The following is a 25,514-nucleotide window of genomic DNA, read 5'->3' on the forward strand; positions in this document are numbered from 1 at the left end:
GTCTTTCGGCTACTCTTTATTTAGTCGACAGAGGCTTAAAAGGCAATGTTAAGATTGTCGTTGACTTGACGACTAACAAGAATAAATGTTCAAAGTTGATTGAAGGCACTTAAACCAACAAATCAATTAGTATTACAAAAACAAAAGCAAGCTAATCGGTACATTGCAATAAGATGATAAGTTGAACATCAAGTGCCATTCATTCTTACACAACCAGTACAACCACCCCCCACTTTTCGACCTCCCCTCCCCGCGTTTGGGGAAAGGCACTTTCACTCGTGGAATTCGTCTGCTTGTGACGTCATCTTTGCGCAAGGTGATGCAATCCACCATTTTGTGAACTTTTGTCTGGTCTCATTTGTTTTTGGAACAGTTTTCTAGGCCGATTGTGGTTGGAAAATTCACGGTGTAATTTAACTAGATTCTGTGCAAATAGAAATTAGCAAATTGCCAAAATATACTAACATTGACACTATTTCGAGTGACTGAAATGGGTGACTTAGGTTTAACTATGTTTTTTAAAAGGAAGAGGTTCTAAATTTGTCTGTTTATCTAGCTTCTAGATCTACTTCTAGAAATATTTAGAATAGGTACCTATTCAGCTCTGAAATTAAAAGAGTTGTAGTACCTACTATTAAAAAAAAACAGGTTTTCTCCACGAGCTCTCAACTATAAATATCCTTAAGTGAAACAAAACATTTTAATAAATGGCCATTTATTTATTTATTTTTAAATTACATTACAATGATTTATAAAATCTAAATTAGTTTGGTCCTGTAATAGTGTTATTATAAAACTAACGCTAACTGCGTTGCTTAAGTACAATAACATTAATTCTCTTGTAACTTAGTTATACCCCATCACCTTTACACGATACAATGTACAGTCGGCGGGTACACTCAATCACAATTTTACAAATTTTGTCCCCAATAAAGTTGAATATTGTCTATTTGGCACAAAATTCTAATTTGAATCAAATCCAAAATAATCTTTACCAATCGCGACCGCCTCTGCGAAATAAAATATTTCATACTTAACTTACATTTTCTGTGTGACGTAACTCGTCACCGTTTTAGCACAAAAACACTTTTATAAAGTATACTTTTAGATTTACATAAATCTATAATAATCTATATCTAGCAATATCTGAGAAAATAATCTCTTTTTACATCACTGTATATAAACAAGGCGTGACTTGTTATTTTTTATTTATTTTCATAAATCTTTTATCGTGTATTTACAGAACACTTATCCTAAAAGTTCATAGAACGTACGATTTAATATAACACAGTTATATGGGATAAACATTACCAGCTTTCGGTGAGAACGATGACTCTGTTTAGAGTTTATACCGTGAGGTGCATCGTTATCGCTTAATCGCCGGTAAAAAAAAAACTTAAAAACTAATTAAAACGAGTCCCGTCCAATAGAATTCTGGGGAAAATTACCTTTCCCGAATTATATGGAGGGTAAGTACGACGCCTAATAGTCCGGGTCTTAGCGAAGGACGCTAGACCGAGACGTTCAGCTGTCAACGAGTTTGCGCTGCGTTGAGTTTTGCGTGTGCGCCGCAAAACGCAAGTAGCCATCGTTTTGACCGCATTACCGCGGCTCACGTACATATTTACAATAATTTACATTTCTTACAAACTAAAGTATTGCAGGCGATTATAAGCAGTACGGATGACAGAACTGGTACACCAGCCTCTGACTGCGCTCAGTTTTCTTCATGATGCCCTTCTTGTAGTATTGCCTGATGCTCCTGGACAGTTTGTCGTAGTTCATCGCTGGCCTGTTCTTCCTCTTGCCCCACAGCCTGGCGACACGTACCGAATCCTCAATCTTGAAGACTCCGTTACCTGCGAAAACACGACATGAATTAAGCAACGTTTGCTAAATTTATTCCATTGCTAATCGGATCGAGAGTTTGTTTTTCGGAGACAGACAATATTCCACGTTTTAGAGATTTAAATAAATTAACTAAATTCTTACAAATAGTAATGACTATAACATAGTATGTTTAAAAATCTTTGTAAGTTAAAACCTCTAGCATAAATAAAGTTTCGCATTATAATCAGATCTTACTCCCGGGAATATTATTACGGATTACCTTGAATGATTTCATATAATATCAGTATAACCTGTCTTTCATGATGGAGCTTTTCATTTAAAGTTTTTATAGGATTCCCCTAATAATTATCCCAAGCAAAATAATTCCAATGACGATGTTTTATTTAACACTAGCTTTCCGCCCGCGGCTTCGCCCGCGTGGAATTTTGTCTGTCACAGAAAAACTTTATCGCGCGCGTCCCTGTTTCAAAAACCGGGATAAAAACTATCCTATGTTCTTTCCGGGGACTCAAACTATCTCTATGCCAAATTTCATCAAAATCGGTTGCGAGGTTTAAGCGGGAAAGCGTAACAGACAGACAGACAGACAGACAGACAGACAGACAGACAGAGTTACTTTCGCATTTATAATATTAGTTGGGATTGCGTTAAAGTACATCGTCTCTTAGGCCAGTCACGAAGCGGAGGAGTAACATTTCAGCTCGGTTTAAAGTATTTCGCTAAGTACCTCACAGATGGCGAGTAACTGGCTCGCTCACCTTGGCTCTCAGAATGTCGCTACACAAATAAATTTTCCAACAATGAATTGGAGGCATACGTTTAACATTTACGATGATTGGTACACTGAAAACGTTCAATTCAATAAAGCAACTGGAAAAACCCTTGTTATATTCTTGTAGATTCCATGTCAATAGCCAATTATAGCAGCTTGGAACAAAGGAAGTGTGTAGCAACTAGTTTGATGTTTATGATTAATCATTTACTTGAGTATACAGTGACAAGTTATCTGAACGAGTTTAACGAACTTATTTACTCGTGATGATATTTTGGTATGTGTGAACTTAATCTAAGAAGGTGATAACGAACTCCAAACACGAAAATAAATAGGTAAGTAACTAACAAACAACGAGCCAGAAAAGGAATGTAATGGAACTCTGAACTCCCCTATTTTAATTCAAGTTTTGCATTATCTTTTTGTTTTATGGCTTAGGTTGACGACAGAAACTTAGGTCATAACCCTGGTGTCAGAAATTATGGTGGTAATAGTCGTTTGAAATGGCGTAATAATAATATAGCAAAAAAAAGGCTTAGAATAAAGGCTCTCCAATGCACCTTAAAATGCAACAGTGTGCTCAATTTTGGAAATGGAAACCATGATTTCCCGAATCAAGAGATTCTAACTCTAACAAATAGAGCATGGAGGCATTGCATTATGGATAGAAACGTCCAAATGACAGTACTTAGACATTTTTCAGGCCAATGCAACAATGTTGAAACACATTTTGCTCAAGACAAAGGACATTTTAAGAGCGTTGTCACATTTTTCATGCAGAAATCGAGAATTTGGCAGATTTCGAAATGATTTTAGTCATATAATTTATTGTTATAGCTTCTTTTGACTTATATCATCGTAATAATCATACGTTTTTACGGAATGTCTATTGACAAAATCTCGTTCAAATTGGATTTTTGCCTACGAAAACAGCGAATTTCGAAAGCCCGATTTCCAGGTAACTCGCGAAGGCACAACTTTGAACTAATATTACAACAAATTTATTGCTAAGTAAGAAGATTGAATGTATTCATTAGAATAAGCATACCCTGAAAAAGAAAGTGTATTGAGAAAATTTTGATGTTTAATTCATTAAAATGCATTTTTATCATGTCTAAGATAGTCAAAATTCGAGAAAATTACTGCAAGAAAACAGGTCACATCTCATAATCTAAAAGTCATTTGGCAACATAAACTACTTTATACTTAAGAAGAAACATAGTACTATTATTGTGTGAAAAAGAAAAAATATCTATCTTCAATCTTCAAATGAAAAATTAATTTGAAAATACTATAAAATCGGGTGCATCAAATGGCATAAATCAGTCGTGCTTTGGCACTCGTAGACGCCGGGTCTATGNCCCCCGGGACAAACTTGACCTTCATTGGTTGGGTTTTTGTGGCGGTCAAGCTGTAGATCCTGGCTACACAGGAGTTGCAGTGGTGGGAACGAGAGGTGGGAATAGTCCCGATGCCTCCGTAGCTAATAAAAATTCATTACAAAATTTTTTCGTTAGAAAAATAGTTGACTACAAATTGCGATCTCAGAAAAACTAAGTGTCATATGCGTCCCACATGCATACTAAAAGAGCACTGAAGATTAACGTCTAAACTCAGCATTATTAAACAATTTAGGGGCATTAAGGGCCGGGTAATGACACTGGCGAGAAGAAAAACGGCAACAAGCAGAGTCTTGAGCATTCTAAGAACTGTAAAGTTGCCAGTAATCTGTTCCATGAAGCAAAGAGGCTAGACATGTCTGCTCCACATGATGATGATATTATTATTTTAAAATGCTACTCGACCACAAAGTTATGAGCTCCTTTTAAAAGGAACAGGCTGTGATTTACACACATACACAAAAAAGCAGTTTCTCCAGCTTTATTTTTCCTATAGTCCCATTGCGTTTCAACAAAAAACCGCTTCGATTCAACGGAAATGTATTTTTACTTTTATGCTATAAACAAACTCTATTTTGACACCAGCCAACCTTCAGTATTGTCTATCTGTACAAACATTCAAACGGTTCAGACAGATAATATTTACACCGACGGTAAATAGCAACATTCTATTTAGAGAAGAAAGCCGTGTGTAGAAAGGAATGTTACATAGAATTTGAGGAATATAAGGTTTTGCGAATAATTCACGCGAACATGGAACCTAAGATACCGCTAACAGAGTCGGTATTCAGGCTTCGCTTATTGGGAATAGTGACTGAAGGTAGTAAAGAGATAAACGAAAGAAACATTGAACAAAGTGAGACTTACGACTCAAAGCATGCAGCCACAAACGTTGGATTTCTTAAAGCACTTTGAGCCGTATTTAATGGGGATAATAGGAATTTTTGTGATGTCGGCAAATCTATCGTGGCCAATACAACCTTGTGAGTCCGGTGACACCACTCATACGAACTGGGTCGTCGTAAAGCGTGACAAAAACTCGGCTGGACGTATAAGGGATCAGCTGGTATACCGTCTAGAGCCAGGGACAGAAAACCAATAGGGACAAGGTCTGATTGATGGATTAACTGTAACAGGCGTGGTTCGCTCAAATAACATGGAATTTAATGCGCATTATTGTAAATTGTTGGTCATTGATTTTAAAACAGTTCTACTTCAATTATACGTGATTCTGTCAGGTATCCATCATCCAGATTAATATCATCCTTTAATGTATTATTGATAAATATGGGATGATTTGAAGATATTATAGATGTGATTACGAAATGGATCGAATCAAACAAATATTGATTGAAAGAAATGCAACAGGAGTTATTTATTCGGTTCTTTTCCATTAATCTCATGATTGGAGCATGTATGAGTTTCTTCGCAAAAGGAATAATTGTAGGCTGCTATTTCCTGTGGTGCGGCCTAGCACTTTTTTATAGATTAACTGTGAAGAGGAAAGTAGGTGCGGAGTGATTGTTTATCTCTTACATGAAGTTAAATCTTTACTACTATTTCCTGTACTTGCAATTGGAGATTAAGTCCTACCATATTCATTTTTCATTCATCCCGTCCTTCTTTCATTACACATTCAGAATTGATTTGAGATTTATGTTTTTGCAATTCTTGATTATTTTATATTAAGACCGAAACATTTTATTATTGCGTAGTTCTTGACATGTCATCATTTTAGAGTTTAACTATAAGATTTCCTTCTCTAAAATTATGCATTTGTCTATTATTATTATTTGTTTCTTTCACATTATGTCATCGTCATCAATCCTTACTGGATTAGTTCTAACACTTGGTTATTTATCATTAGCAAGTTCTGCAGCGTCAGTTGTGTGTGTGTCGCCATCATCTACGAGTAACGGTCAGCCACAATGTTCTGATGCATCGCTGTTCCACATCGCACTGACACGTGTCAGGTTATCCACTTTTTATTCTTCTTTTACTTATCTAGATTACCTTATGCTTACTGAATTAAGTGTATCTTTCAATAACATGTTTTGGTGGGTTCAATCTCAATGACACTATATTAGGTAGGTAACTAGATAGTAAATGAACTACTAGGTTTGAACATCTTCGAAAATACGAATATAATAAAGTCAGCGGTGATATTTTTAGACATGATTTCAATGCTCACTACTTTATCGTACCTTAATAATGTTCGATTCGATGATAAGGTAAGCGTATTATGGAAAGAGCATTGACAAAATGTGGTTTGTAGGCAATAGGCTAGTTGCCTAAAAAAATTTTTTTAGTCCGTAATGTTTAATATCAAAAAATATTGGACACGTATAATTTTATTTGTCAATCTAACAAATAATTACATAGTTATGGTGCGTTGAAGTTGCGCACGACGTCACAACGTGCGGCATTTTTAAGCTAGCGTTGACGTCACGGGCCTCTTCTTATGAACTTTGGGGCGCTTTATCTCTTTAAATTTTCATTAGTTTGAAAAAATGAAAAATAGGAGTAGAGTATTTTTTGATAAGTTAACTGACGGACTAATTAAAACTCTTGCTTTTTGACCCAGGCAACATCCCCATTATTTTAATTTTGTAAGTACGTACCATCACTCATGTCGTCAGCTGAGGGTAGACCGGCAGGTGTGGGGTTCGGGGAGGGCTGTTGATGTTCAGACCACTGTGTAGGCCTCCAAGCTTCATGTCGGGCAGCCTTCCAAATTTCCAGTTGTGCGTACAGTGTGCTTCCAGCCTAAAACAAAGCAATATCGTTAACACGTGACCAAATGCCTTATGATGATAACCATGAAATTATATTTGATAACCTCATTGTGACGTCTTACAATGAAAAGAACACCATCAGCTTTGTGATGAAGATAAAGATTTTTCTTATAATCCCAACTAAAGTTAATAGTCAACTATTGTATCTAAACAACTCTTATGCAAGTAATTCGATAAGATTTCGAAGTGGGCAGATGTAAACAAGTCGGTATTTGTATGCAAGTACGGACGACATCACGTCAAGTTAAACACTGTGGGATCTTAAATAGTTGTAATACGGGCTATGTTGTGAGAAAATATATAGACTGATGTGCCGATGTTTGTACAAGGAACGTGCGCGCGCGCAGACTTTCATCGGCCTTGGAGAAAGTCTGAGCAGCGGTGCGTACCTTATCTGCTATTACCCGGCCGCTTACATAGCCATGTACCGAGACTAGACTACTCTTAAACCCACATCTTTAAAAATCGATCGGATTATATAAGTTGTGACAAAAAGATTCTTGTCATCAAAGTTGCAAATATGATAATTGATAGGTATAAGAATTTATAACCTTGATCGTGTAGTCAGGAGAACTGATAATGAAATAACTCTTGAAGTAGTGTTTGTGGATAAGTAATGCCTAGTTAAGGATAATCTTAATAGAAAGGAGGAAAACCGAATTGTAGCCGCTGACATAACAATTACAAAACTTGTTTACAAACAAGCTGCAATGCAACGAAGCGAATTGCATAATAAATAACCCGGTCAACCCTAAACGGATTTCCTCTGAAGCCTCAATATGAAGGCTGCATAAATATTTTTTATCTCTTTCGAAGTAGACCGTGGTTTGGCAACACTCATAAGTTATTATTTTGAAAATGCTATGATATCGGTAATGCGTCCAAAACGTGATGTGCTTAAAACATACCGTTTTAGTTAACAAAGGTATAGTTTATAAACTGATAAGTTAGGTAAGTAGGTACCAATTAAATACTGATGTTATGACTTTGATAAAATGTAGGTACAATGACATTGTTAAGAAAACAATATCGATAATATTTGATCTATCATTATTGGTATAAAAATAGCAGTTAAATTGTCAAGTTACGGCGTAATACTTGTATTTAAAAAAAGTGGATGAGCCTTATACTTGAAGAACAACTTAAGTTTACCGACATTAATAAAATGAATTCGAAGAATACAGCAGTGATGTAAGCTAATCGTTGCCAAAAAACATAGGAAGCAATTATTGAAATGGGTGTTGATGATCTAAGGAGTAGTCTTCGGATTGATGGCACTAAATAAGTGTTTGAAGATTTTAATGACATCAAATCCAAATCTGTTATAGATCATTTATCACCACCAAAAATAATCGGTACCAATATCAAGCTAATTGTTTTAACAAAAAATGCTTCGGCCAAAAAATACACACTGATAACAGCAAAGTAGTTTTAATAACAAAGATACAAAAGATTTTGCCGAAGTTAAAACATTTTATGTTATGATGACTTCTGTAGAAATAAAGGTCACCGAATTAATGTTTACTTGACTTAACTGAGTAAACTCAATGTTTATCGTGTACACATGAATCAATCTAGTAGACTTTGTACCGATAACGTACGCCCTCGATTGCTCCCAGGGTTAAATTATTATCGCAATGAAAATAAACTGTTTCTCTACGATGTTCTTCGTCACTTAATTGCGCCTTACATCATTAAGGTATATCAAATGTTTTTGCTTAGTAATTACTTACGTTTGCTTGTAATATTTAAGTAACTTGATAGTGTTCTTTTTTTAGTCTGACTGTCAATGCTCATAATAAATATCATCAGCCAATCCATAATTGAAATCACATCATACTTAATTTTTATTGCAAAAGAGCACCTATTACACTCACTCAATAAAGATACTCCAGTGTTTACATTGACATGCCGTTGTCTGTACATAATATCTGAATTTGTATTTTAATTGTTTCTTACTTGTGGTGCTCTCTGATTGAAATCCTCTTCTGTTAAAGCAACTAGGGCAGCTCCGTCCATAGCGAAATATTCTGTAGGTACCATCGGCAGGTTGAAGTGTTGCAATGTGAACATGACCCACGCTTTTACGTCAGCAGTACTCCATAGCATAGGATCTGAAACAAACTTGGCATTTAGAGAGTCGCACTCGACTTAACTTGTACCTAAATGATGATTTAAATTTAAAATTATAGACAGATTATAATTAATTTTACGATCAGCATCATCAGTACTTAAGTTAACATAAACATCAAGTGGATGAGCATCTTACGTAACCAATCGTTCCATCGCAATTCTCAGAATCAATTTATAAACGCGTTGTTCTAAGCAGTAGCTGACATGTTATCTACATAGAAACGCTGATTTTTTACCGCGTTGAGGTCAGAGTGACGTCATTAATAATTGCCGCCTGTAGTACTGATGTCGAGATATACGGCTACTACGTTCCCATGTCATTTCAATTCATATTCATCGTACATAATTCAAGTTACATTCTTTGCGTATGTTATACCTACGTGACTGTTCGTATTCTCGCCATTTATAGCTATTCAACCTTTAGTAAATGACTAATGATTTCGGTTGACTCACCTGGTGAGATTCCTAGCACCGTGCAGGTATTGTCCATGTCTCGTTTTGACTGCTCGATGGCCATTGAAAGGACGCGGTCAATGTCTGGCGCTACTAAAGGTTCATCGCCTCCGCTGCTTTCTTCCATTTTGACAGTCCCTAATTCTAAGGGGATAGGTTTTAAGTTAAACCGCTTCTGGAATGTAGTGTCTTCGAGGGCAGATCTGAGGAGAATGTGATCCCGTGGTTCTTCCACTTCTATTTTGGGTGTGATATAATTTTGCTGAACGCTCTCTTGTAATATTTGGTTCTCTTTGAGTAGTTCTTCAATGTCAATGTACTCTTCGTGTTGTGGTACGGGGGAGGAGTATTGATTGTGGCTGCCGTATGAGGCGCATGAGCCTGACGGGGATAGGGGGTAAGGTGAGGCAAAGCCGGGAACCGCTAGTCTGTTTGGTTCCTCTTTGATGTAGACTGGAGGGGAGTTGAATTGATGTGAGTAGGGTGAGGCTGGTTGCAGAGCCACTGTAGGGATTGAGCCTTCGTCTGAGGAAGGGGAAGGTGTGGGGTATCCTTCGAAGTCGTAGAGGCGTTCTAGGATGTTGTTGTCTTCTGGATAAGGCGGTGGTGGTTTCGCGTGTGGGTTTGGTGGGGAGTGAAGCATCGGTTCTGGTGGCGACGCTGCTCCTAGGAAGCGAAGGAGGTGGTGGAGGTCCACAGGCGAAGCTGGGACCGCCCTCTCGCCCTGGGATGCTGATGGTGGGCTGCACCCAGAACGGGGCACTGTTTGTGGCATCTGTTGACAAAGGAAAAACACTTATAAGAATTGGTTTCTAAGAATGAAAATCACGTGGCGGTTACACGACCAGTGCAAATTCTACGAGCAAATAAGAGCAACTGGGTGCTAATTTCATGTTTTAACTTTGAATTTGTCGCTGGCTGTAAAAATTTCGCCAACAGCAACTACGTCACAAAAGCCCTGCGTGTGATCTGACGCACCTTATAAAGAACCAGATGTCCTAAACATTTTCATTCAGACCAACGTCAAATCTCCAGATGTCGTAAACAATTTCAGGCGTTGTATATTTTAACGTTACGTCAAGACTCTACATATATTTAGGAGCGATGATTAATGAAGATTAAAGATTTAAAAACGGTTGGTCGTTTAAAATGGTATTCGCTATTAATGGCTTAAGTATGTTAATATCGTAGAGTAAAAAATATAACATTAATTGTATGGCGCTTAGACTTACTACTTTAATCGTATTGAATTTGAGATCTAACGCACAAGCACATTTATATTTATTTTTAAACGTCTACTTGTCTGAAAATCTTATTTTTTATTTATTTTTGTTTTTTATTATTTCGACTCCTAATTAGTGATACAAGTATATTTTTTGTATTTTATCACTCACTCTTAACAAAGTCAGTCCCATCTCAGCCGCCACAAAGCACCCACTAAGCCACTCTTGCGCATCTCTCACAATGAAAGCCATTTCAGGTCCGACCGGTCCGTTGAGCTAATCAACTATGAGCATTATCATGAACTGGATACATAAAACAATAGCAGCTATTTACATGTTTCTCATGGGTAGGTATTTATAACGCATTATCTACTACTAGTACTAATAAGTGTTTTTCATTATAATTCCTACGCTTTTTTTTATTTGATCATACTGAAGTTCAAAGAGCGCGCGGCGCTAACGGTTTTCGCATTGCTCTCGCCTAATTTTAATTTATTCCTACACTATTAAATTTATAAGTTAGAGTTTAGGGTTCCACGACAGTAAGCTATCCCTCGGGACTACTCAACCTTCACTGGAAGCCAAGCTGTAGATCTTGGCTGTACAGGAGTTGCAGACACGGGAAAGAGAGGTGGGATTAGTCCCGTTATTTGATAAGTTCCTTTTATGTGAATTAACTGTTCAAAACTTCAAATACATACTTTCTCCGCGTGACTAGTATAGAAAAGATGCCCATACTAAAACTTGTACAGTTTATTAAAGTTTGTTTTGGAAAGTTTTTCGAGATAACAATGTAAATCTTATTGGGAAAGTTGTTGTTTTGGCGAAGAAAATTTATTAGTTAGAAGAAAGGACATTATTAATGACTGGGATTTATTTCTTTGCTTTGCAATGTAAATGAATTTTTTAAATAGGTTACCAAAACATATTTTCGTAAATCATCCAACGTTAGCAAATTAGTTACTTGAAATTAATTTAAGATAAAAATCTTTTATGAAAAATGCGGAAATATGTATTAAATTGAACATTTGAGGAATGTAGTCAAACAGGCAAGATTATGATTTTGGCATGCAAATGTTGGCAAAAATAGTTTTAAAATATTCTAGTTAAATCCATGCGTACTCAAAATAATGATCTTAAAATATGATGACAAAAATATAATTTTCCTTGCGTTTGATGTAAACAAACATAGGGTGTCAAATTCGCCGTAAAAAGTAAATAACTTATTGTTTTATATTTCTTTTAAATACTGAATGAGACAGCATGTCAATTTATAATGATTTTAACAATTAGCAGCCGGTATTTTTACTACATATATTACGTTACATATGCTAGTGATTTTAAATGTATTCTGCAATTAGCGTACGTTCCTCTCAATGACTTTATCTTAATGAATTGTACTATATCATCAGTAGTCGTTACTTTTGTGGCTAAATAATTTGTTCAAAAACAAGTTACAACCTTTAAAAAGTAATTTTGATAATCTTTGCCTAACTTTCTTTCTCTCTCTCTCTCTCTCATTAATTAAAGCACCCAAAAGTGAATGAACAGGTTGAAAAATATCTTAATCGTTTGCTGAATCATTATCAAGTACATTAATAATTCAACTAGTTAGTAACAAACAGATTAATATTGTGCAAGTCATCTTAACTAGTAGAAATTATTTTAGTTAAACCAATACCAATACTATTTATAGTAACTAATTTACGTTTGAAAGCCAAAATATTTGTATCTTTTTAATCACAGATAAAGATTAGGGACGAAGACCTGCAGGTTATGTGATAACTTGAGACATTAGAAGCCTGATAAGTCTGTAAGCAGCGTTGTGACGATGTTATAGTCGATAAAATAAAAGACCCTACTCTCTCGATAATTTCTTTTATTATCTAATTTTCTTTGATCTTTGGTCTATTATTATCTTACGGTGGCATAGCTAGCTCCCTTTGTTGGTGCTCATAGTATTATTTTGATAACACAATAACATAATTGTAATGTTACTGCAAACATTTTGTAACTTAATAGTGTTGTCTCGATTTTATCCCAGCCCAACCTCCGTTACATTCCACATCCTCATTTTACGCGTCGCCAAGGAAGTAGGCCTAATTCTAAAAAAACTAGACAATGTTGATGCTGACGTCAGCTAGCCGGTCGTGACTGTTCGATAGCCTGATACAATTCGAGACCTTGGGGTTTTCATGCGTACGCGGTGAACGATCCGTGAATGAGGGATTACGATCAATGGAACTGTTTTGACTGACTGACGAAGTTATGTGTGACTCTCTTTATCGAAATCTGGAGAAGAGAGATCATTGCCACATCCTTTCGTACTTATGATGGAACTGTGACTGTATATTGGCACTGCATTATCCCAGCTATTCATGAAACTTCTTTACATATAGACTCTATCCTCTTTTGTCTCTCACAGAAGTCTCATTCTTCTTCAATGATGAAACTGTAACTGCTAAATTGTCATACATGAATATTGACTCTATTTTTATTTGTTTCTCATCAGAAGTTTTATAAAAGAACTAATTATCTATAAGTATCTCTAAAAATCATCACAGACTTCAAGTAAAATAAAACTGGCGCTACGTCGATATCTTATGGGATATCTTCAACCATCTTCATCTAATATCTACACACGCACGATAGATTGTCAAATCCAACAGCAGCATTCTGTTGTTATCACTAACAAGTACTGCCACACCTACCAATGGTTTTCATGGCCTTGACATTCTCGACGTTTGAACGGAGGATCACGATCAAGCAGTGGTGGTATGCTGCTTATTGTTTGGCTCCCACGTACGTGGAATAGTAATTCTTTGGTCTGAATTAGAAGACTTTACATTATGTAATATTGTCTTTATTAAGCTCTTTACAAATGCCAGCAGATATTTTTACTGCAAGGTCACACCTATTACAATATACCGTCGTCTACAAAGTATTTGTCATAGCTTCTAAGTTAAGCTTTTGCGAAATAACAGTCTCATATTATCAAAGAAGAAACGACAATGTCTTCATACAGTTCTTTTAATCGTTACTTTACAACTACTCGTAGCTCTTCTAACACCAAGTTTGACATCTCCAATTTCTAGAAGTAGCTAAACGACTCTAGATTCTATTGCATAAAGCTTGCATCTTCAGAAAATTGTAAAGGCTGTACAAACGAGAGCAGCGTCTCTTTGTATTCGAATCTATACCTTACTGCTTTGGGTTTAGATCGGTGCACAAAAGATCCACTAGTTAACTGACTGGTAGTTTTGGAAAGAACATGTTTTCTATTCTAAACCATAATGCAATGGGTTAAGGTTTATGCTTCGAATGTTCGAAGAGTTACTGACGGAGCACCGTAAAGCAGTTAAGGTAAGAACCTTAGCCAAATTTAGCATAATCCAACAATAACCACTCGGCTCTCGTTGCGATGCCTGCTTGAGATTAAACGTAATTGCCCATTAGTTTGTGTTTTTTCTTTGTTACCACCTTAGAACCAGATCTATCTAAAGTTTTTGGGTTTCCCACATCCAACGTTATGCTTTTGATGACAATTTATGGCACTGGTTTGGTTTAATGCCTTTGGTTATGTTAGTCGCTGTCTGTTTACATTGGATCTTGAATCCTCTTTTATTAGAATGTCAAACTTAAGTTTCTTTTTTGTAAATGGCAAGCACATCTATTAAAAATATTGATTGCGCCATCGAATCAAACAAGTTGACTCTGGTATTAAACGTGAATGAAGTTCCATAACTGTACAATCAATTGATAATATAATTCATTGCTTGTTTGTAATATTATAATACTTGGTAAACACACTTGTTACTTGTTAAATTATTAACAAATTCCAAATAACCTTACATAATGTTTGCTCTGCCGGTGAACGTCAATTAAAATGCCTTCTCAAAACCGTACCGAAGCCACAAAGTGGTATTAGGACACACACTCCTATCCTCGATCTTACCTAACGCGTAAACTGATCAACTCACTTGATATAACCAACTTTCACCCTCCATATTAAGTCAACGTTAATGTCACTTCAATATAAAAACAGCAAAAACCGCACTCACAGAGTCACGTCCGAATGTCAAAATGCGCCGGTACCGCGTCCATGTTGCAAGTTAGAGGTTAAGCCGGCCGGTGTATACGATATGATTTGCGTAACTAAAGATTTTTTTGGTCCATGAGTGCGTGTGCACGGCGGATAGTTCACACAGCCACTGAGCGATACTCAAGCGCCGGAGTCTGAGCTCAATGGACCTGCGTCATAGCGGGAAGTACGCTCAAACAAACTAATATAACTTTTAATAGAACCTACATCGGAACAACGCGTCACACTGCATTCAATTATTTGTATGACGTCTTAAAATCGATTGTTAATTTCCACTATTTAGTGCATTGATTTGTTAATGAATATTTTGGTGATTGAAGGTTCCACTTCCTAAAGCAGAATTGGTAATAACTAGAAAGATACTTCCGTGACTTTTTACCAATCTATATCATAATTATGTTCTAGGTAACGTCAGCTGATATCATAAAGCCTAAAAAGTTGTTATATCGATATTATTTACCGATATTATCTCAAAATTTTACAAGATCCACTTAAACCCTGATAGCTTTCTATTGACGTAAAAGAATTATCACATTGTTTATCAAAAATTCGTGAATAAGTTTTAAATTTGTCATTTCCTTCTCAAATACGAGATTTCTATCTCAAAATCCTTAATGCACTGCTCAAATCGTCACAGTTGTAAACGTAATAACATCAACATCATCAATAACGTCAAGGTACTGACCCAATGACGGTGCTTCTAAGGAAATCGAGATCAATACAATGTGGTTAGGCGTCATGATCATATCATCACTGCCTATCCATTAGGATCCAAACGTCATTGATGACGTTGTAACGTAGAAAAACCGTTGGGCTTGATTCTATTGTTTTGATTGGTAAAATTAGGGTATGGAATATACATTAAGAAATGATGATGATTAGGCTGGTGATAGAGAGACATATTTTGTGAGCTTGTTTAGATCCTCTGGAGTGACGCAAAAGGTTTTTATTGTTTAAAAGTTTATTCTTGACCATACCATTCAATTGCAAAAAATAGCAATTGTGGATAAAGGGAATAAAAGTAAAATAAACAAGAGTTTATCGTTATACACTTCAAACTCATTGTAGGTAAAGGTAAAGTTATTTTAAAAGGGCATAAAGATCTTAATTATTATGTGATATCAACTTATTCTAGGAAAAACTATCCTAAGGTCCTTTTTCGTAAGCATATTCTAGTTAAACGATTACAGTTTACAATGACTCAAATCGATTACCATTGACAATAACTATTGATATTTCTGATAAACAGTTTAGGATGAAAACCTTATAGGATGCGATTAAGATCTGAACGGCTTAGAAAATATGGGAAACTAGCTTTCCGCCCGCGGCTTCGCCCGCGTGGAATTTTGTCTGTCACAGAAAAACTTTATCGCGCGCGTCCCTGTTTCAAAAACCGGGATAAAAACTATCCTATGTTCTTTCCCGGGACTCAAACTATCTCTATGCCAAATTTCATCAAAATCGGTTGCGAGGTTTAAGCGGGAAAGCGTAACAGACAGACAGACAGACAGACAGACAGACAGACAGACAGACAGACAGAGTTACTTTCGCATTTATAATATTAGTTGGGATTATCAATAATGCACAATGTGAGTAATATAAAAACTATTTGTGGTTTCATTGACAATTGACATAAGTTGTTAACATAATAACTTACTCGTAGCTCATTAAAAATATCATTTACGAGTATATTATAGATAATGATTGATTTCTTGCCTCTATTATTACCTACTTACTTGTAAAAAGTCGTAAAATTCTCATTCTGCTTAAATGCAAACCATTAATTTAAGATAACAAGATATAAAACTAAAAAATCAAGATCAATTTGTTGTAAGGATCGGTTTTTCCACGATTTTCTTTTATCTTTATTTTTGATAGTTAACTTAATTAGTCTGCATATTTACTAATGTCACTTTAATAATATTTTATTTTTGTCATTGTTTTTTTGTGTGCGAAGATGTATAGACGACAGCGTATCAGACCATAATCATTTTCGTTGCAAAATAGCCTCAATTGCAACTATATAAAATCCTACAGTGTTAAAAATGATGTGATATCTTTGTACAGTAGCTATCAATATCGTTTTTGTTGAAAATCAACCTTATTAAAACTGCATAGTGATTAACGTCATGTTGAGTCGTTGCATGTTCTAAAGTCTAAAGCATGCCCGTTGTCAATGACTACAAAATACCTATGTACATACAGGGTGTCCCAAAAAGTAGGGTCAAGCCGAAGCCCAGAAGTAAACCATCACTAGGGCTACCGAAATCACCGCGACAATGTAAACCAAAAAAGTAATCCTATCAATCCTATGTTGTAAAAAGTTATGTTTTTTTTTACAACATAGGATTACTTTTTTGGTTTAGGTACATTCGTGTTATGGATGTAAATACTTCTGAATCAGATAGGCCTAGTATTCGTTTAATAATAATAATAATTTTTAAGGTTTTTGTTTTTATAATGTATTTTTATTTTTTGATAATTACATTGTAAAAAGAAAAAAATAAAAATAAGAAAGAAAATTGAATCAATCATCATCATCATCAACAGCCCTTTACAGTCCACTGCTGGACTATGAGCCTCCTCCACTATAGTGGAGGGATTTGCCATAATCTCCACGCTTGGCAGGCGGGTTGGAGATCGCAGTTTAAAAGATTGATGTTTTTCAGAGAGCGCTGCTGCCCATTCTCTGTTTGATGTGTAGTCCCTAAGTCGCCTCTTACGACACCCGCGGGAAGAGTATGGGTTGGTGACAAATGTATTCTACTCTGCCGTCACCACTGTGCTTCAGCTTGACACTACTTTTTGGGACACCCTGTATAATATAGCGTAGTCTTCACAAGACTAAGTGTGTGTGACATGTGTTTAATATGACGCTCGTCGTGGGAAAGACGAGTACATGTTTACAATGAGCTATTTAAAACATGTGTTTGAATGTACGAATCCATTTTAGTGTTTAGGTCTTAGGTTAAGATTTATGTCTGGTATAAATTTATTTATCGGTCAGATCCATTGTTAGCACGATATCGAGAAAAAAATCGCCAAATATAATTTATATTTCAGACGCTAATTTAATGTAAGCCTTGTATTATTTTTAATTCTATAATAGTTTAAAATTCTAAATTATTTAGTACTTTTATTTTTGAGTAATAGGAAATAAGTTTTTTTTATGTTTGTTTAGAGTTTGCTTTAGTTGTAAAAATATCTGTTTAATGTAAATAAAGATGTAATACTTCTTTAAAGTTACATATTTGTCACTGTTGTCACACTGAAATGTCGCTTTTCAGTTGTTTCATAGGAAAGACATCAACGAGTGTGAAATGCCAAGATAAAATATATTTAACAAGGCAGATGAAAAGAAAACTTGAACTAAATTGTATTATTATGAATCTAAATCCATCGTAATAAAGATCTAAATAAATACTCAAATATTTTAAAATTATAGATATTTAAGTCTCATTCATCAGTTAACACAGACAATGGAATATCTCAATAAATAACTAATATTATAAATGCGAAAGTAACTCTGTCTGTCTGTCTGTCTTGCTTTCACGCCTAAACCACTTAACCGATTTTGATTAAATTTGGCATAGAGATAGTTTGTATTCCGGGAATGGACATAGGATAGTTTTTATCCCGGTTTTATAACAGGGACGCGCGCGATAAAGGTTTTCTGTGACAGTCAAAATTCTACGCGGGCGAAACCGCGGGCGGAAAGCTAGGCTATCCATAACATAACAATAAACCTATACCTGCTACGTGACAAGTATTTATATTAAGTATTCTATTTATAACTCGAGTTATGTAAGGGGGAATGCCAACTGACTAACGCCTTATGTCATTAGCGAATCCATTCATGCGCTTGCGCCCACGTTCTTAATGACAACTACTTTTTGCGATATGTCATCGTAATGTTAAAGTGTCATCAGAGTTTACCACGGCCCTGGTAGCTAGCTTAATCTTGTTCTAAAAATAAAAGATCGGTCTTTAAATTAGTTTTTCTTTGAGAATTTGAGACGAGTTGAAAGTGTTGACAAAGATCAGGGATTAGTGAAGATTGCTCCAATGATAAGGGCGAAGTTCTTGAGTTAGTTATGAATGAATAAAGACTGTTTTCTTTATTTACTATTAATATTGTTTCGTTTCTACGGATAACTAACTATGTGTCACAGAAATTATAGCGTGTGACCAAACTATGAGGTCTCACAGTGCGCGTGGACGCACAGGGTCACACACGAACCATTCACAGAGCCCTATTCAACGCTGTACGTTCGATTTGCTGCTTCACTTAAGCAAGCATCGTTTGTGAATACGGGTTGTTACACTTAACCAACTTTCATGCATATAGGATTTATTTTCCAAAGTTTGAATTGTCCTTTTTCCAATGATTTATAATCTTATACAGAAGAAGCTTAAGCGTAAAACAAAAAGATAAACAGAGTTATTTTTGTGCTTGTAGTCAATAATATTGTTATTTGAATAGTAGAGTCGACATCACATCAAAATACGCATTTTGGTTCATAACTAGCTAGTATTACAACTAGATAAGATATCGTATTACCTTAGTATGCCGTCATCCGTACAATAAAATTTATCAATCCATATATGTTTTACTTATCGAGCATTTGATAAATTCAAAATTATTGTTAATAGAGTAATGAATCTAATCATCCGTGCAATCGTCACGGTGGCTTAAGTTACACAAGTATCACGTATTCACTAGGGATGTTATGGATATGTAGTTTGGATACGGTTACGGATATTTTTTTATTTCGGATATCCGAAAATTTCGGGTACAGTACGCATATCTGTGCTTTAGAATGCAATTTGCAATAGTTGTCCAACACCGTTCATTCATGGCCGCACACTTTATATATATTTAATAAAAAGTATTAAAAAAGAATATTTGATATTAGATGGAATTATAAAGGTAAATCAGGCTGCTATGACTTTACATATAATGCTATACAAAAAAAAACATCCGAAACTTTTGGATCGGTTACGGTTACGGTTTCGGATATATTTTTATTTCGGATATCCGAAACTTTTGGTTACGGTTACGGATATCCATAACATCCCTGGTATTCACTAATGATGATCATCAGTACAAGATGTAGATGGAATCTACTATTAGAGCCCCAGTTAGGTATTGCTCAATGCAATATGTCATTAAACTGTTTTAACACGCTCTGATTAACCGAGCGATCTGGCATCTTCTTTACTCTCTTGTGTGTTAGCATGAGTGAGAGAGATGCATCTAGATGCTAGTGCACAATATCAGAAAGTGTGCTGAAAAACTTTCCTTATTTGTAAAAATGCGTAACTTCAAAAATTACAAAAAATACTTTATGAATTATGAAATCTGTACCAGAATACTCTTCATCTTATTCAATAAATGTTTTATTTGACATGAAATACTGCAAAAACACCTATGTTACTTTTGCTTCTATCTATACTAATATTATAAATTCGAAAGTAACTCTGTCTGTCTGTCTCGTTTTCACGCCTAAACCACTAAACCGATTTTGATGAAATTTGGCATAGAGATAGTTTGAGTCCCGGGAAAGGACATAGGATAGTTTTTATCCCGGTTTTTGAAACAGGGACGCGTGCGATAAAGTTTTTCTGTGACAGACAAAATTCCACGCGGGCGAAGCTGCAGGCGGAAAGCTAGTATTTACATTATTGAACATGTAGCCTTATTATTATTCTGTGATTTAACACGAAATCCTATGCCAAAAACAAATCAAAAATATCATCATGCTTGAGTATGAAGCAGCTCTACAGAATAGTAAACATGGACTAAGTACCGCAATTTATTGCTAAGTACCCAGGTTAATACCACAATTTATAGCCATCAAGGTGCAGGATATCTAGGCCACAGGCCCTTCTGTCCTGTCGTGACATCCCCAAGGTCTTGTGATTCGAAGTGTCATTTGAAGGATTAAGGATATAACTCTATTGTTGTGGATTTTCCAAAACGTCTGTGTACGTATGTAGGTATGATGACTATGTTTGGCTATTAGATTAGTAGAGTCGTCTTCCAATTGCTAGCCAACAGTGGTTGAAAAACTAAAATTATATTATTTTGTTTAATTCTTTAAAGCTGAGTTGCATCACCTAACTTTAACGGAATTACGAGTATAACGATAACCGATGTTTTTGTGTAGTGATGACAGATTTTTGACGTTTGTCAAAGTTAAAGTAAGATGGTGCAACTCAACTTAAATATTTTGTGATTTTCATTTTGTTGTGATATATGTATACCTAATGAGTTCCAGCCAAAAGCTCCCTTAAATTTTATTTAGGCCTTTATAATATGTAAAAACAATGTTTCTTATAAAATTGTATTTTTTTTATATATCACAAGTTTTTCAAGGACTTTCAAACCTAGTTCTGCTACTTAGTAAAGCGTAAGTTTAACCTGGTTTGGTATTAAAATTAAGGTCAATTATTATGAAATTATTACCTACGTAACGCAACCAAAAGTGGCAAGTTACATATATTTTAGGCTTTTTTGATTGTTAGGTAATAATAGCACAATTTTTCCTTATCTAAAATGAGTTGCAAATATCTTTGGTGGTTCAGAAGTTTCGATTTTATCATTTGACATTTGACTTTAGGCCGATTACTTTAATTTGTATAATGTTTGTATTTAATGTTCTAGTTCCAATAGCAAATGTAAACTTTATTCTCATTGAATAATAAATCTGACATAAAAACTTTATGAATAAAATGAATTATTATTAAACTTGTTTATAACATTAATGTAGATTACTCAGGCCTCTACTCTACACATGTATATCGTTTGATAAAAGTGATGTAAATAGACGCGATAACCTCACATTCCTAGTCATAAAACAAGGTACAGTCGACAGTATATCAGACTAACAACTATTGTTACAAAAACACTCCTATATCATCTACATAAGGTGCTTTATTTGGTACGATTACCCGTCCTCCATCCTATCTTTGAAACAACGGATTGACAGTTTTAGATTATTAAATAAAGGAATATTAACCCGTGGATTTGGTGCTGAAATATGATTTCAACTCTAGCATTTAACTACTATTACTAGTAGGCTTTCTACTACACAAAAGAACCCGCATAAGATACAATAAGAAATGTAATTCAAACAAAAGAATGAATTAAAATGCTTGCCTTTTCTTCAAAATGTAATATGGACTTTAGCGTATTAATATTGTAAAATAATCTTTGATAATTTAAAGATAAGACATGATAGAGTTGTAAAGATGAGATCATACATATTTTTACTATAACTAAAAATAAAAACTACAGATTAACGTAGCCAATCTGCTCTTAAATCTTATAAGTAGATTTAAATCAGCAATATATAACCGTAAGTCTTTTCGCGATTACTAATTAGAGTCGTAATGACATCATTCCAATGTTTAAAAGTCAGCACGGTTAGAAAAAAGAACTAACCAAACATTGTATTAGATTATCCGCTTGTTTGTATTTCCTCATAAATTATTATTAGTGTTTAAGTAGTAAAAACGTACCTGACAGCATTCTCTGCCACAATAACCACCAATCCCATTCCTGTCACACCAATACACCTGCATTTTTAATCCGAAACACTCGCGAAGAAAACCTTAAGCACTTTTTAATTCATCCGACTTTTACTGCGCACTGTCTGAGCGTCCAATCGTTAATGGCACTTTTTATGAGCGCAGTTCAATACTATCGCACTAGTATGATAAGTACTTATCTGGAGTTATCAACGACCAAAGTTCGGCCGATACGCGCTGGGCTTGGCATAATCAAGACCATTTAAGGTCAACGCTTATAAATTCCATGTAATATAAATAAAAAAATAGTAAAAAAATACAGATTTTATAAAGTTACAAATATTTTTCACTATACAGTAACAGTTGGCCCTTTTCAGGGCACTTTTTACTCGTATCGTTCGTTCGTTTCAGCCGAAAGACGTCCACTGCTGGACAAAGGCCTCCCCCAAGGATTTCCGCAAAGACCGGTCCTGTGCCGCTCGCATCCAGGCACCTCACGCGACCTTCACCAGATCATCGGTCCACCTAGTGGGAGGCCTGCCCACGCTACTTTTACTCGTATACGTCCCAATAAAGCTTCCTCTACTACCACTTTGAGACAACATCATCAGCTGGTACTGAGAAGAAGTGGTACCATTTAAACGATGTGAATCCTCACCTTGAAAAGAAGTGAGCTCGTGTAGCAAGTAGGGTAGAAACTGACGAAATGACTGTAAAAACCTAACATATTATAGAGTGGTCTGTAAGGAAAAAAATACTACATCCATATTATAATATATGCTGGGGAAAGTCCGCAATTTTAATGGAACTTTTTCATTCGCATTCATAAGAAAAAAGTTTCAACTTGCTCCTTTCTTGTCTTTTTAAACGTGAAACATTTTATTGAAAGGATTTTCCTTATCTGATCAATTCGTTCGTGGTTAAATCGAATTTTGTTACACGCATAATTTAAACCTTTAAATTGTACTCGTACTTATAACGAATTCATGCGAAAACTATTATTTATTTTTAGACGTAGCACAAAAACACAAAGACCTTTTATTGAGTAGCAGGAAAATGAGGCTTCCGGCGACTGGGACCGCGGTCCTAGTTAATTGCGGTCCCAGTCGCCATCCATAAAAAAGTAATAATTTTCTTCCGGCGACTGGGACCACTCATAGATAACTTAAAAGAAAATATTATTCAAATCAAAATCGGTACAGTACTAAAATCCATGAGTGGTCCCAGTCGCCGGAAGAAAATTATTTAATTTTTACGCATCCGGCGACTGGGACCGCGGTCCCAGTTAATTGCGGTCCCAGTTGACGGAATCCTCGCAGGAAAATAACTATGTTTCTCTACTTACATTACAATATCATTTCTTCGAGCCTCCTTACCAATAACTTAAGTAAACTAGGTGCGATTTTCTCAGAAACGTAAGGTAATAATTGTGGGTGGTCAAATAAGGCTGTATTGAACGTCATTGGCTAGTATGCTGAAGTTGCCGCTAGATGGCGGTGATTGTTATATCTTGTAATATTGATTAAACAGCGCAAAAGATGGCGCTCTGCATCTTGAACGAAAATGGTTTTCTAATAATTACGAACGAAACTGACTACTCGTTATAATCGTTTTCTAATATTATCAGGCTAATCTTTTACTACACTACAAGCATTTGTAAAGTACTACAGTTAATAGCTTTTTTATTTTTTTTGTTTTTGTTTTAATAATGCTGTTTTGGTTTTATTTATGTCTTATCAATATTAGACATAATTATATCTCATCTGATGCATTAAATTTTGTCGATTTTAAATTCGATTCTTTTGATAAAAATAACTCGAAACTTTTCGTAAAAGAGCTTCCATATTTTATAATTTTATTTGCTAGTTTTGTAAGTGTATTTAAATATGTAAGGCAGCAAAACGCATAACAAAAGTGCACAGACGCGTTTTCCACTAACAATAATAAGCTGTTCCGAGGCTTTGCGCTGAAGCTCGGCGCGCGCGCAACCGGTTGTCAAGGTCCCTGGATTTCCCGCCAGCCGACGCAAAATGGCCGCCATTTCGTTACAGTCGGCTGCGAAAATGTCTATGCTATTGAATTTTTATTCAAGTGCTATTTAATTGTTGTTCTTATTAGCCCCGATTCGAGTGAACTTTTATCCGAGAATAACTCGTGGTATAACTGGCACATTGACAGTTTCAGTATGGGAAATATGTCAAAACTGACTATTTATTCTAAGATTAATATTTAGTTAGGTACTCTTGTTTGGTCAAATCCACCCTTAGAGATGCTAAAAAAATATTTATGTAATTATTTTAATCCCCTTCTTTTTCTTTTCAGATGGAGAAATACATCCAGAGGTAAGTGATTTATTTATTTATTTGCCATAGAAATAGTTTACTTGGTAACTTAATTACATTTTATAAAACAACGTATCATAATTCGTAACTACTTAATAATTGTTTCAGAGTATGATGGTTATAATATAAAAACAAATTGAATTAAGACAGAATATTTTATAAAAAAAATTAAACATATTTTTTATTTATGACTGTACACTGTTTCTATGGTAATCTAAACACTTTATTTAGGTATTTTATCTGTGTGTTTTTCTTTGGGACTGCGGTAAAGATGTCTTTATGTATGCGATTTGATGTTTATCTTTTATGAACGTCACACTTTGAACGGGATTTGCTTCGTTTTGTTTTGTTTTATGCAAAAATAGGTAACAGACAATCTTAATTCATAAATAGAAAATTGGTCATATATTTATGTGATGAATATGTCACACCTCATATTTTTTTCTATATCATGTGAAAAGTGTGGAGCCAAGAAATGGACTTCGTATTTCTTGTTTTTTTTTTGTATTATCACTATGTTCAGTATAAATAAACAACATCGGCTAACGCATAGTAACAACAAACTTGTATTTATAATAAAGTTGTCATTCAAGTATCAGATCACGTTTTTGCTTATTAAAACTTCGTGATCCAGTTTTCTAGGATAGATAAATGCATTTTGTCTTACAGCGAGATTTACTAAACTAAACATTTATTTTGTAGAATCGTTTCTATCAGAAGTAAATAAGGAATTAAATTTATTGCTTGACTTGTTGTCGTCTGTACAAGTATTACTTACTTATCTTAACTTCTAACTTCTTTTGTAGTAACAGGTAGGTCAATGCAGCTTCATTAAGTAGTTTAACTACCTAACTACATACTTTAATATGAGTAAGGCTGAGTTGCACCACCTAACTTTAACGGTAACTTT

General features: G+C 35.1%; 1 protein-coding gene across 1 annotated transcript; it reads right to left on the reverse strand.

Annotated features, from left to right (window-relative positions):
- Positions 1 to 698: 698 nt before the first annotated feature.
- On the reverse strand, positions 699 to 22,434 carry LOC114362186 (DNA-binding protein D-ETS-4). Its single transcript, XM_028317483.1, has 5 exons — positions 22,254 to 22,434; positions 9,405 to 10,179; positions 8,778 to 8,932; positions 6,628 to 6,789; positions 699 to 1,893 (listed from the first exon to the last, which is right to left on the reverse strand). Exons 1-5 carry the CDS (start codon positions 22,314 to 22,316, stop codon positions 1,669 to 1,671), a joined length of 1,380 nt encoding a protein of 459 aa, XP_028173284.1. The 5' UTR covers positions 22,317 to 22,434; the 3' UTR covers positions 699 to 1,668.
- Positions 22,435 to 25,514: the final 3,080 nt, after the last annotated feature.

The sequence above is a fragment of the Ostrinia furnacalis genome, unplaced genomic scaffold (assembly GCF_004193835.3).
Source record: "Ostrinia furnacalis isolate ACB-3 unplaced genomic scaffold, ASM419383v2 OfSCF0389, whole genome shotgun sequence".
Taxonomy (NCBI): domain Eukaryota; kingdom Metazoa; phylum Arthropoda; class Insecta; order Lepidoptera; family Crambidae; genus Ostrinia; species Ostrinia furnacalis.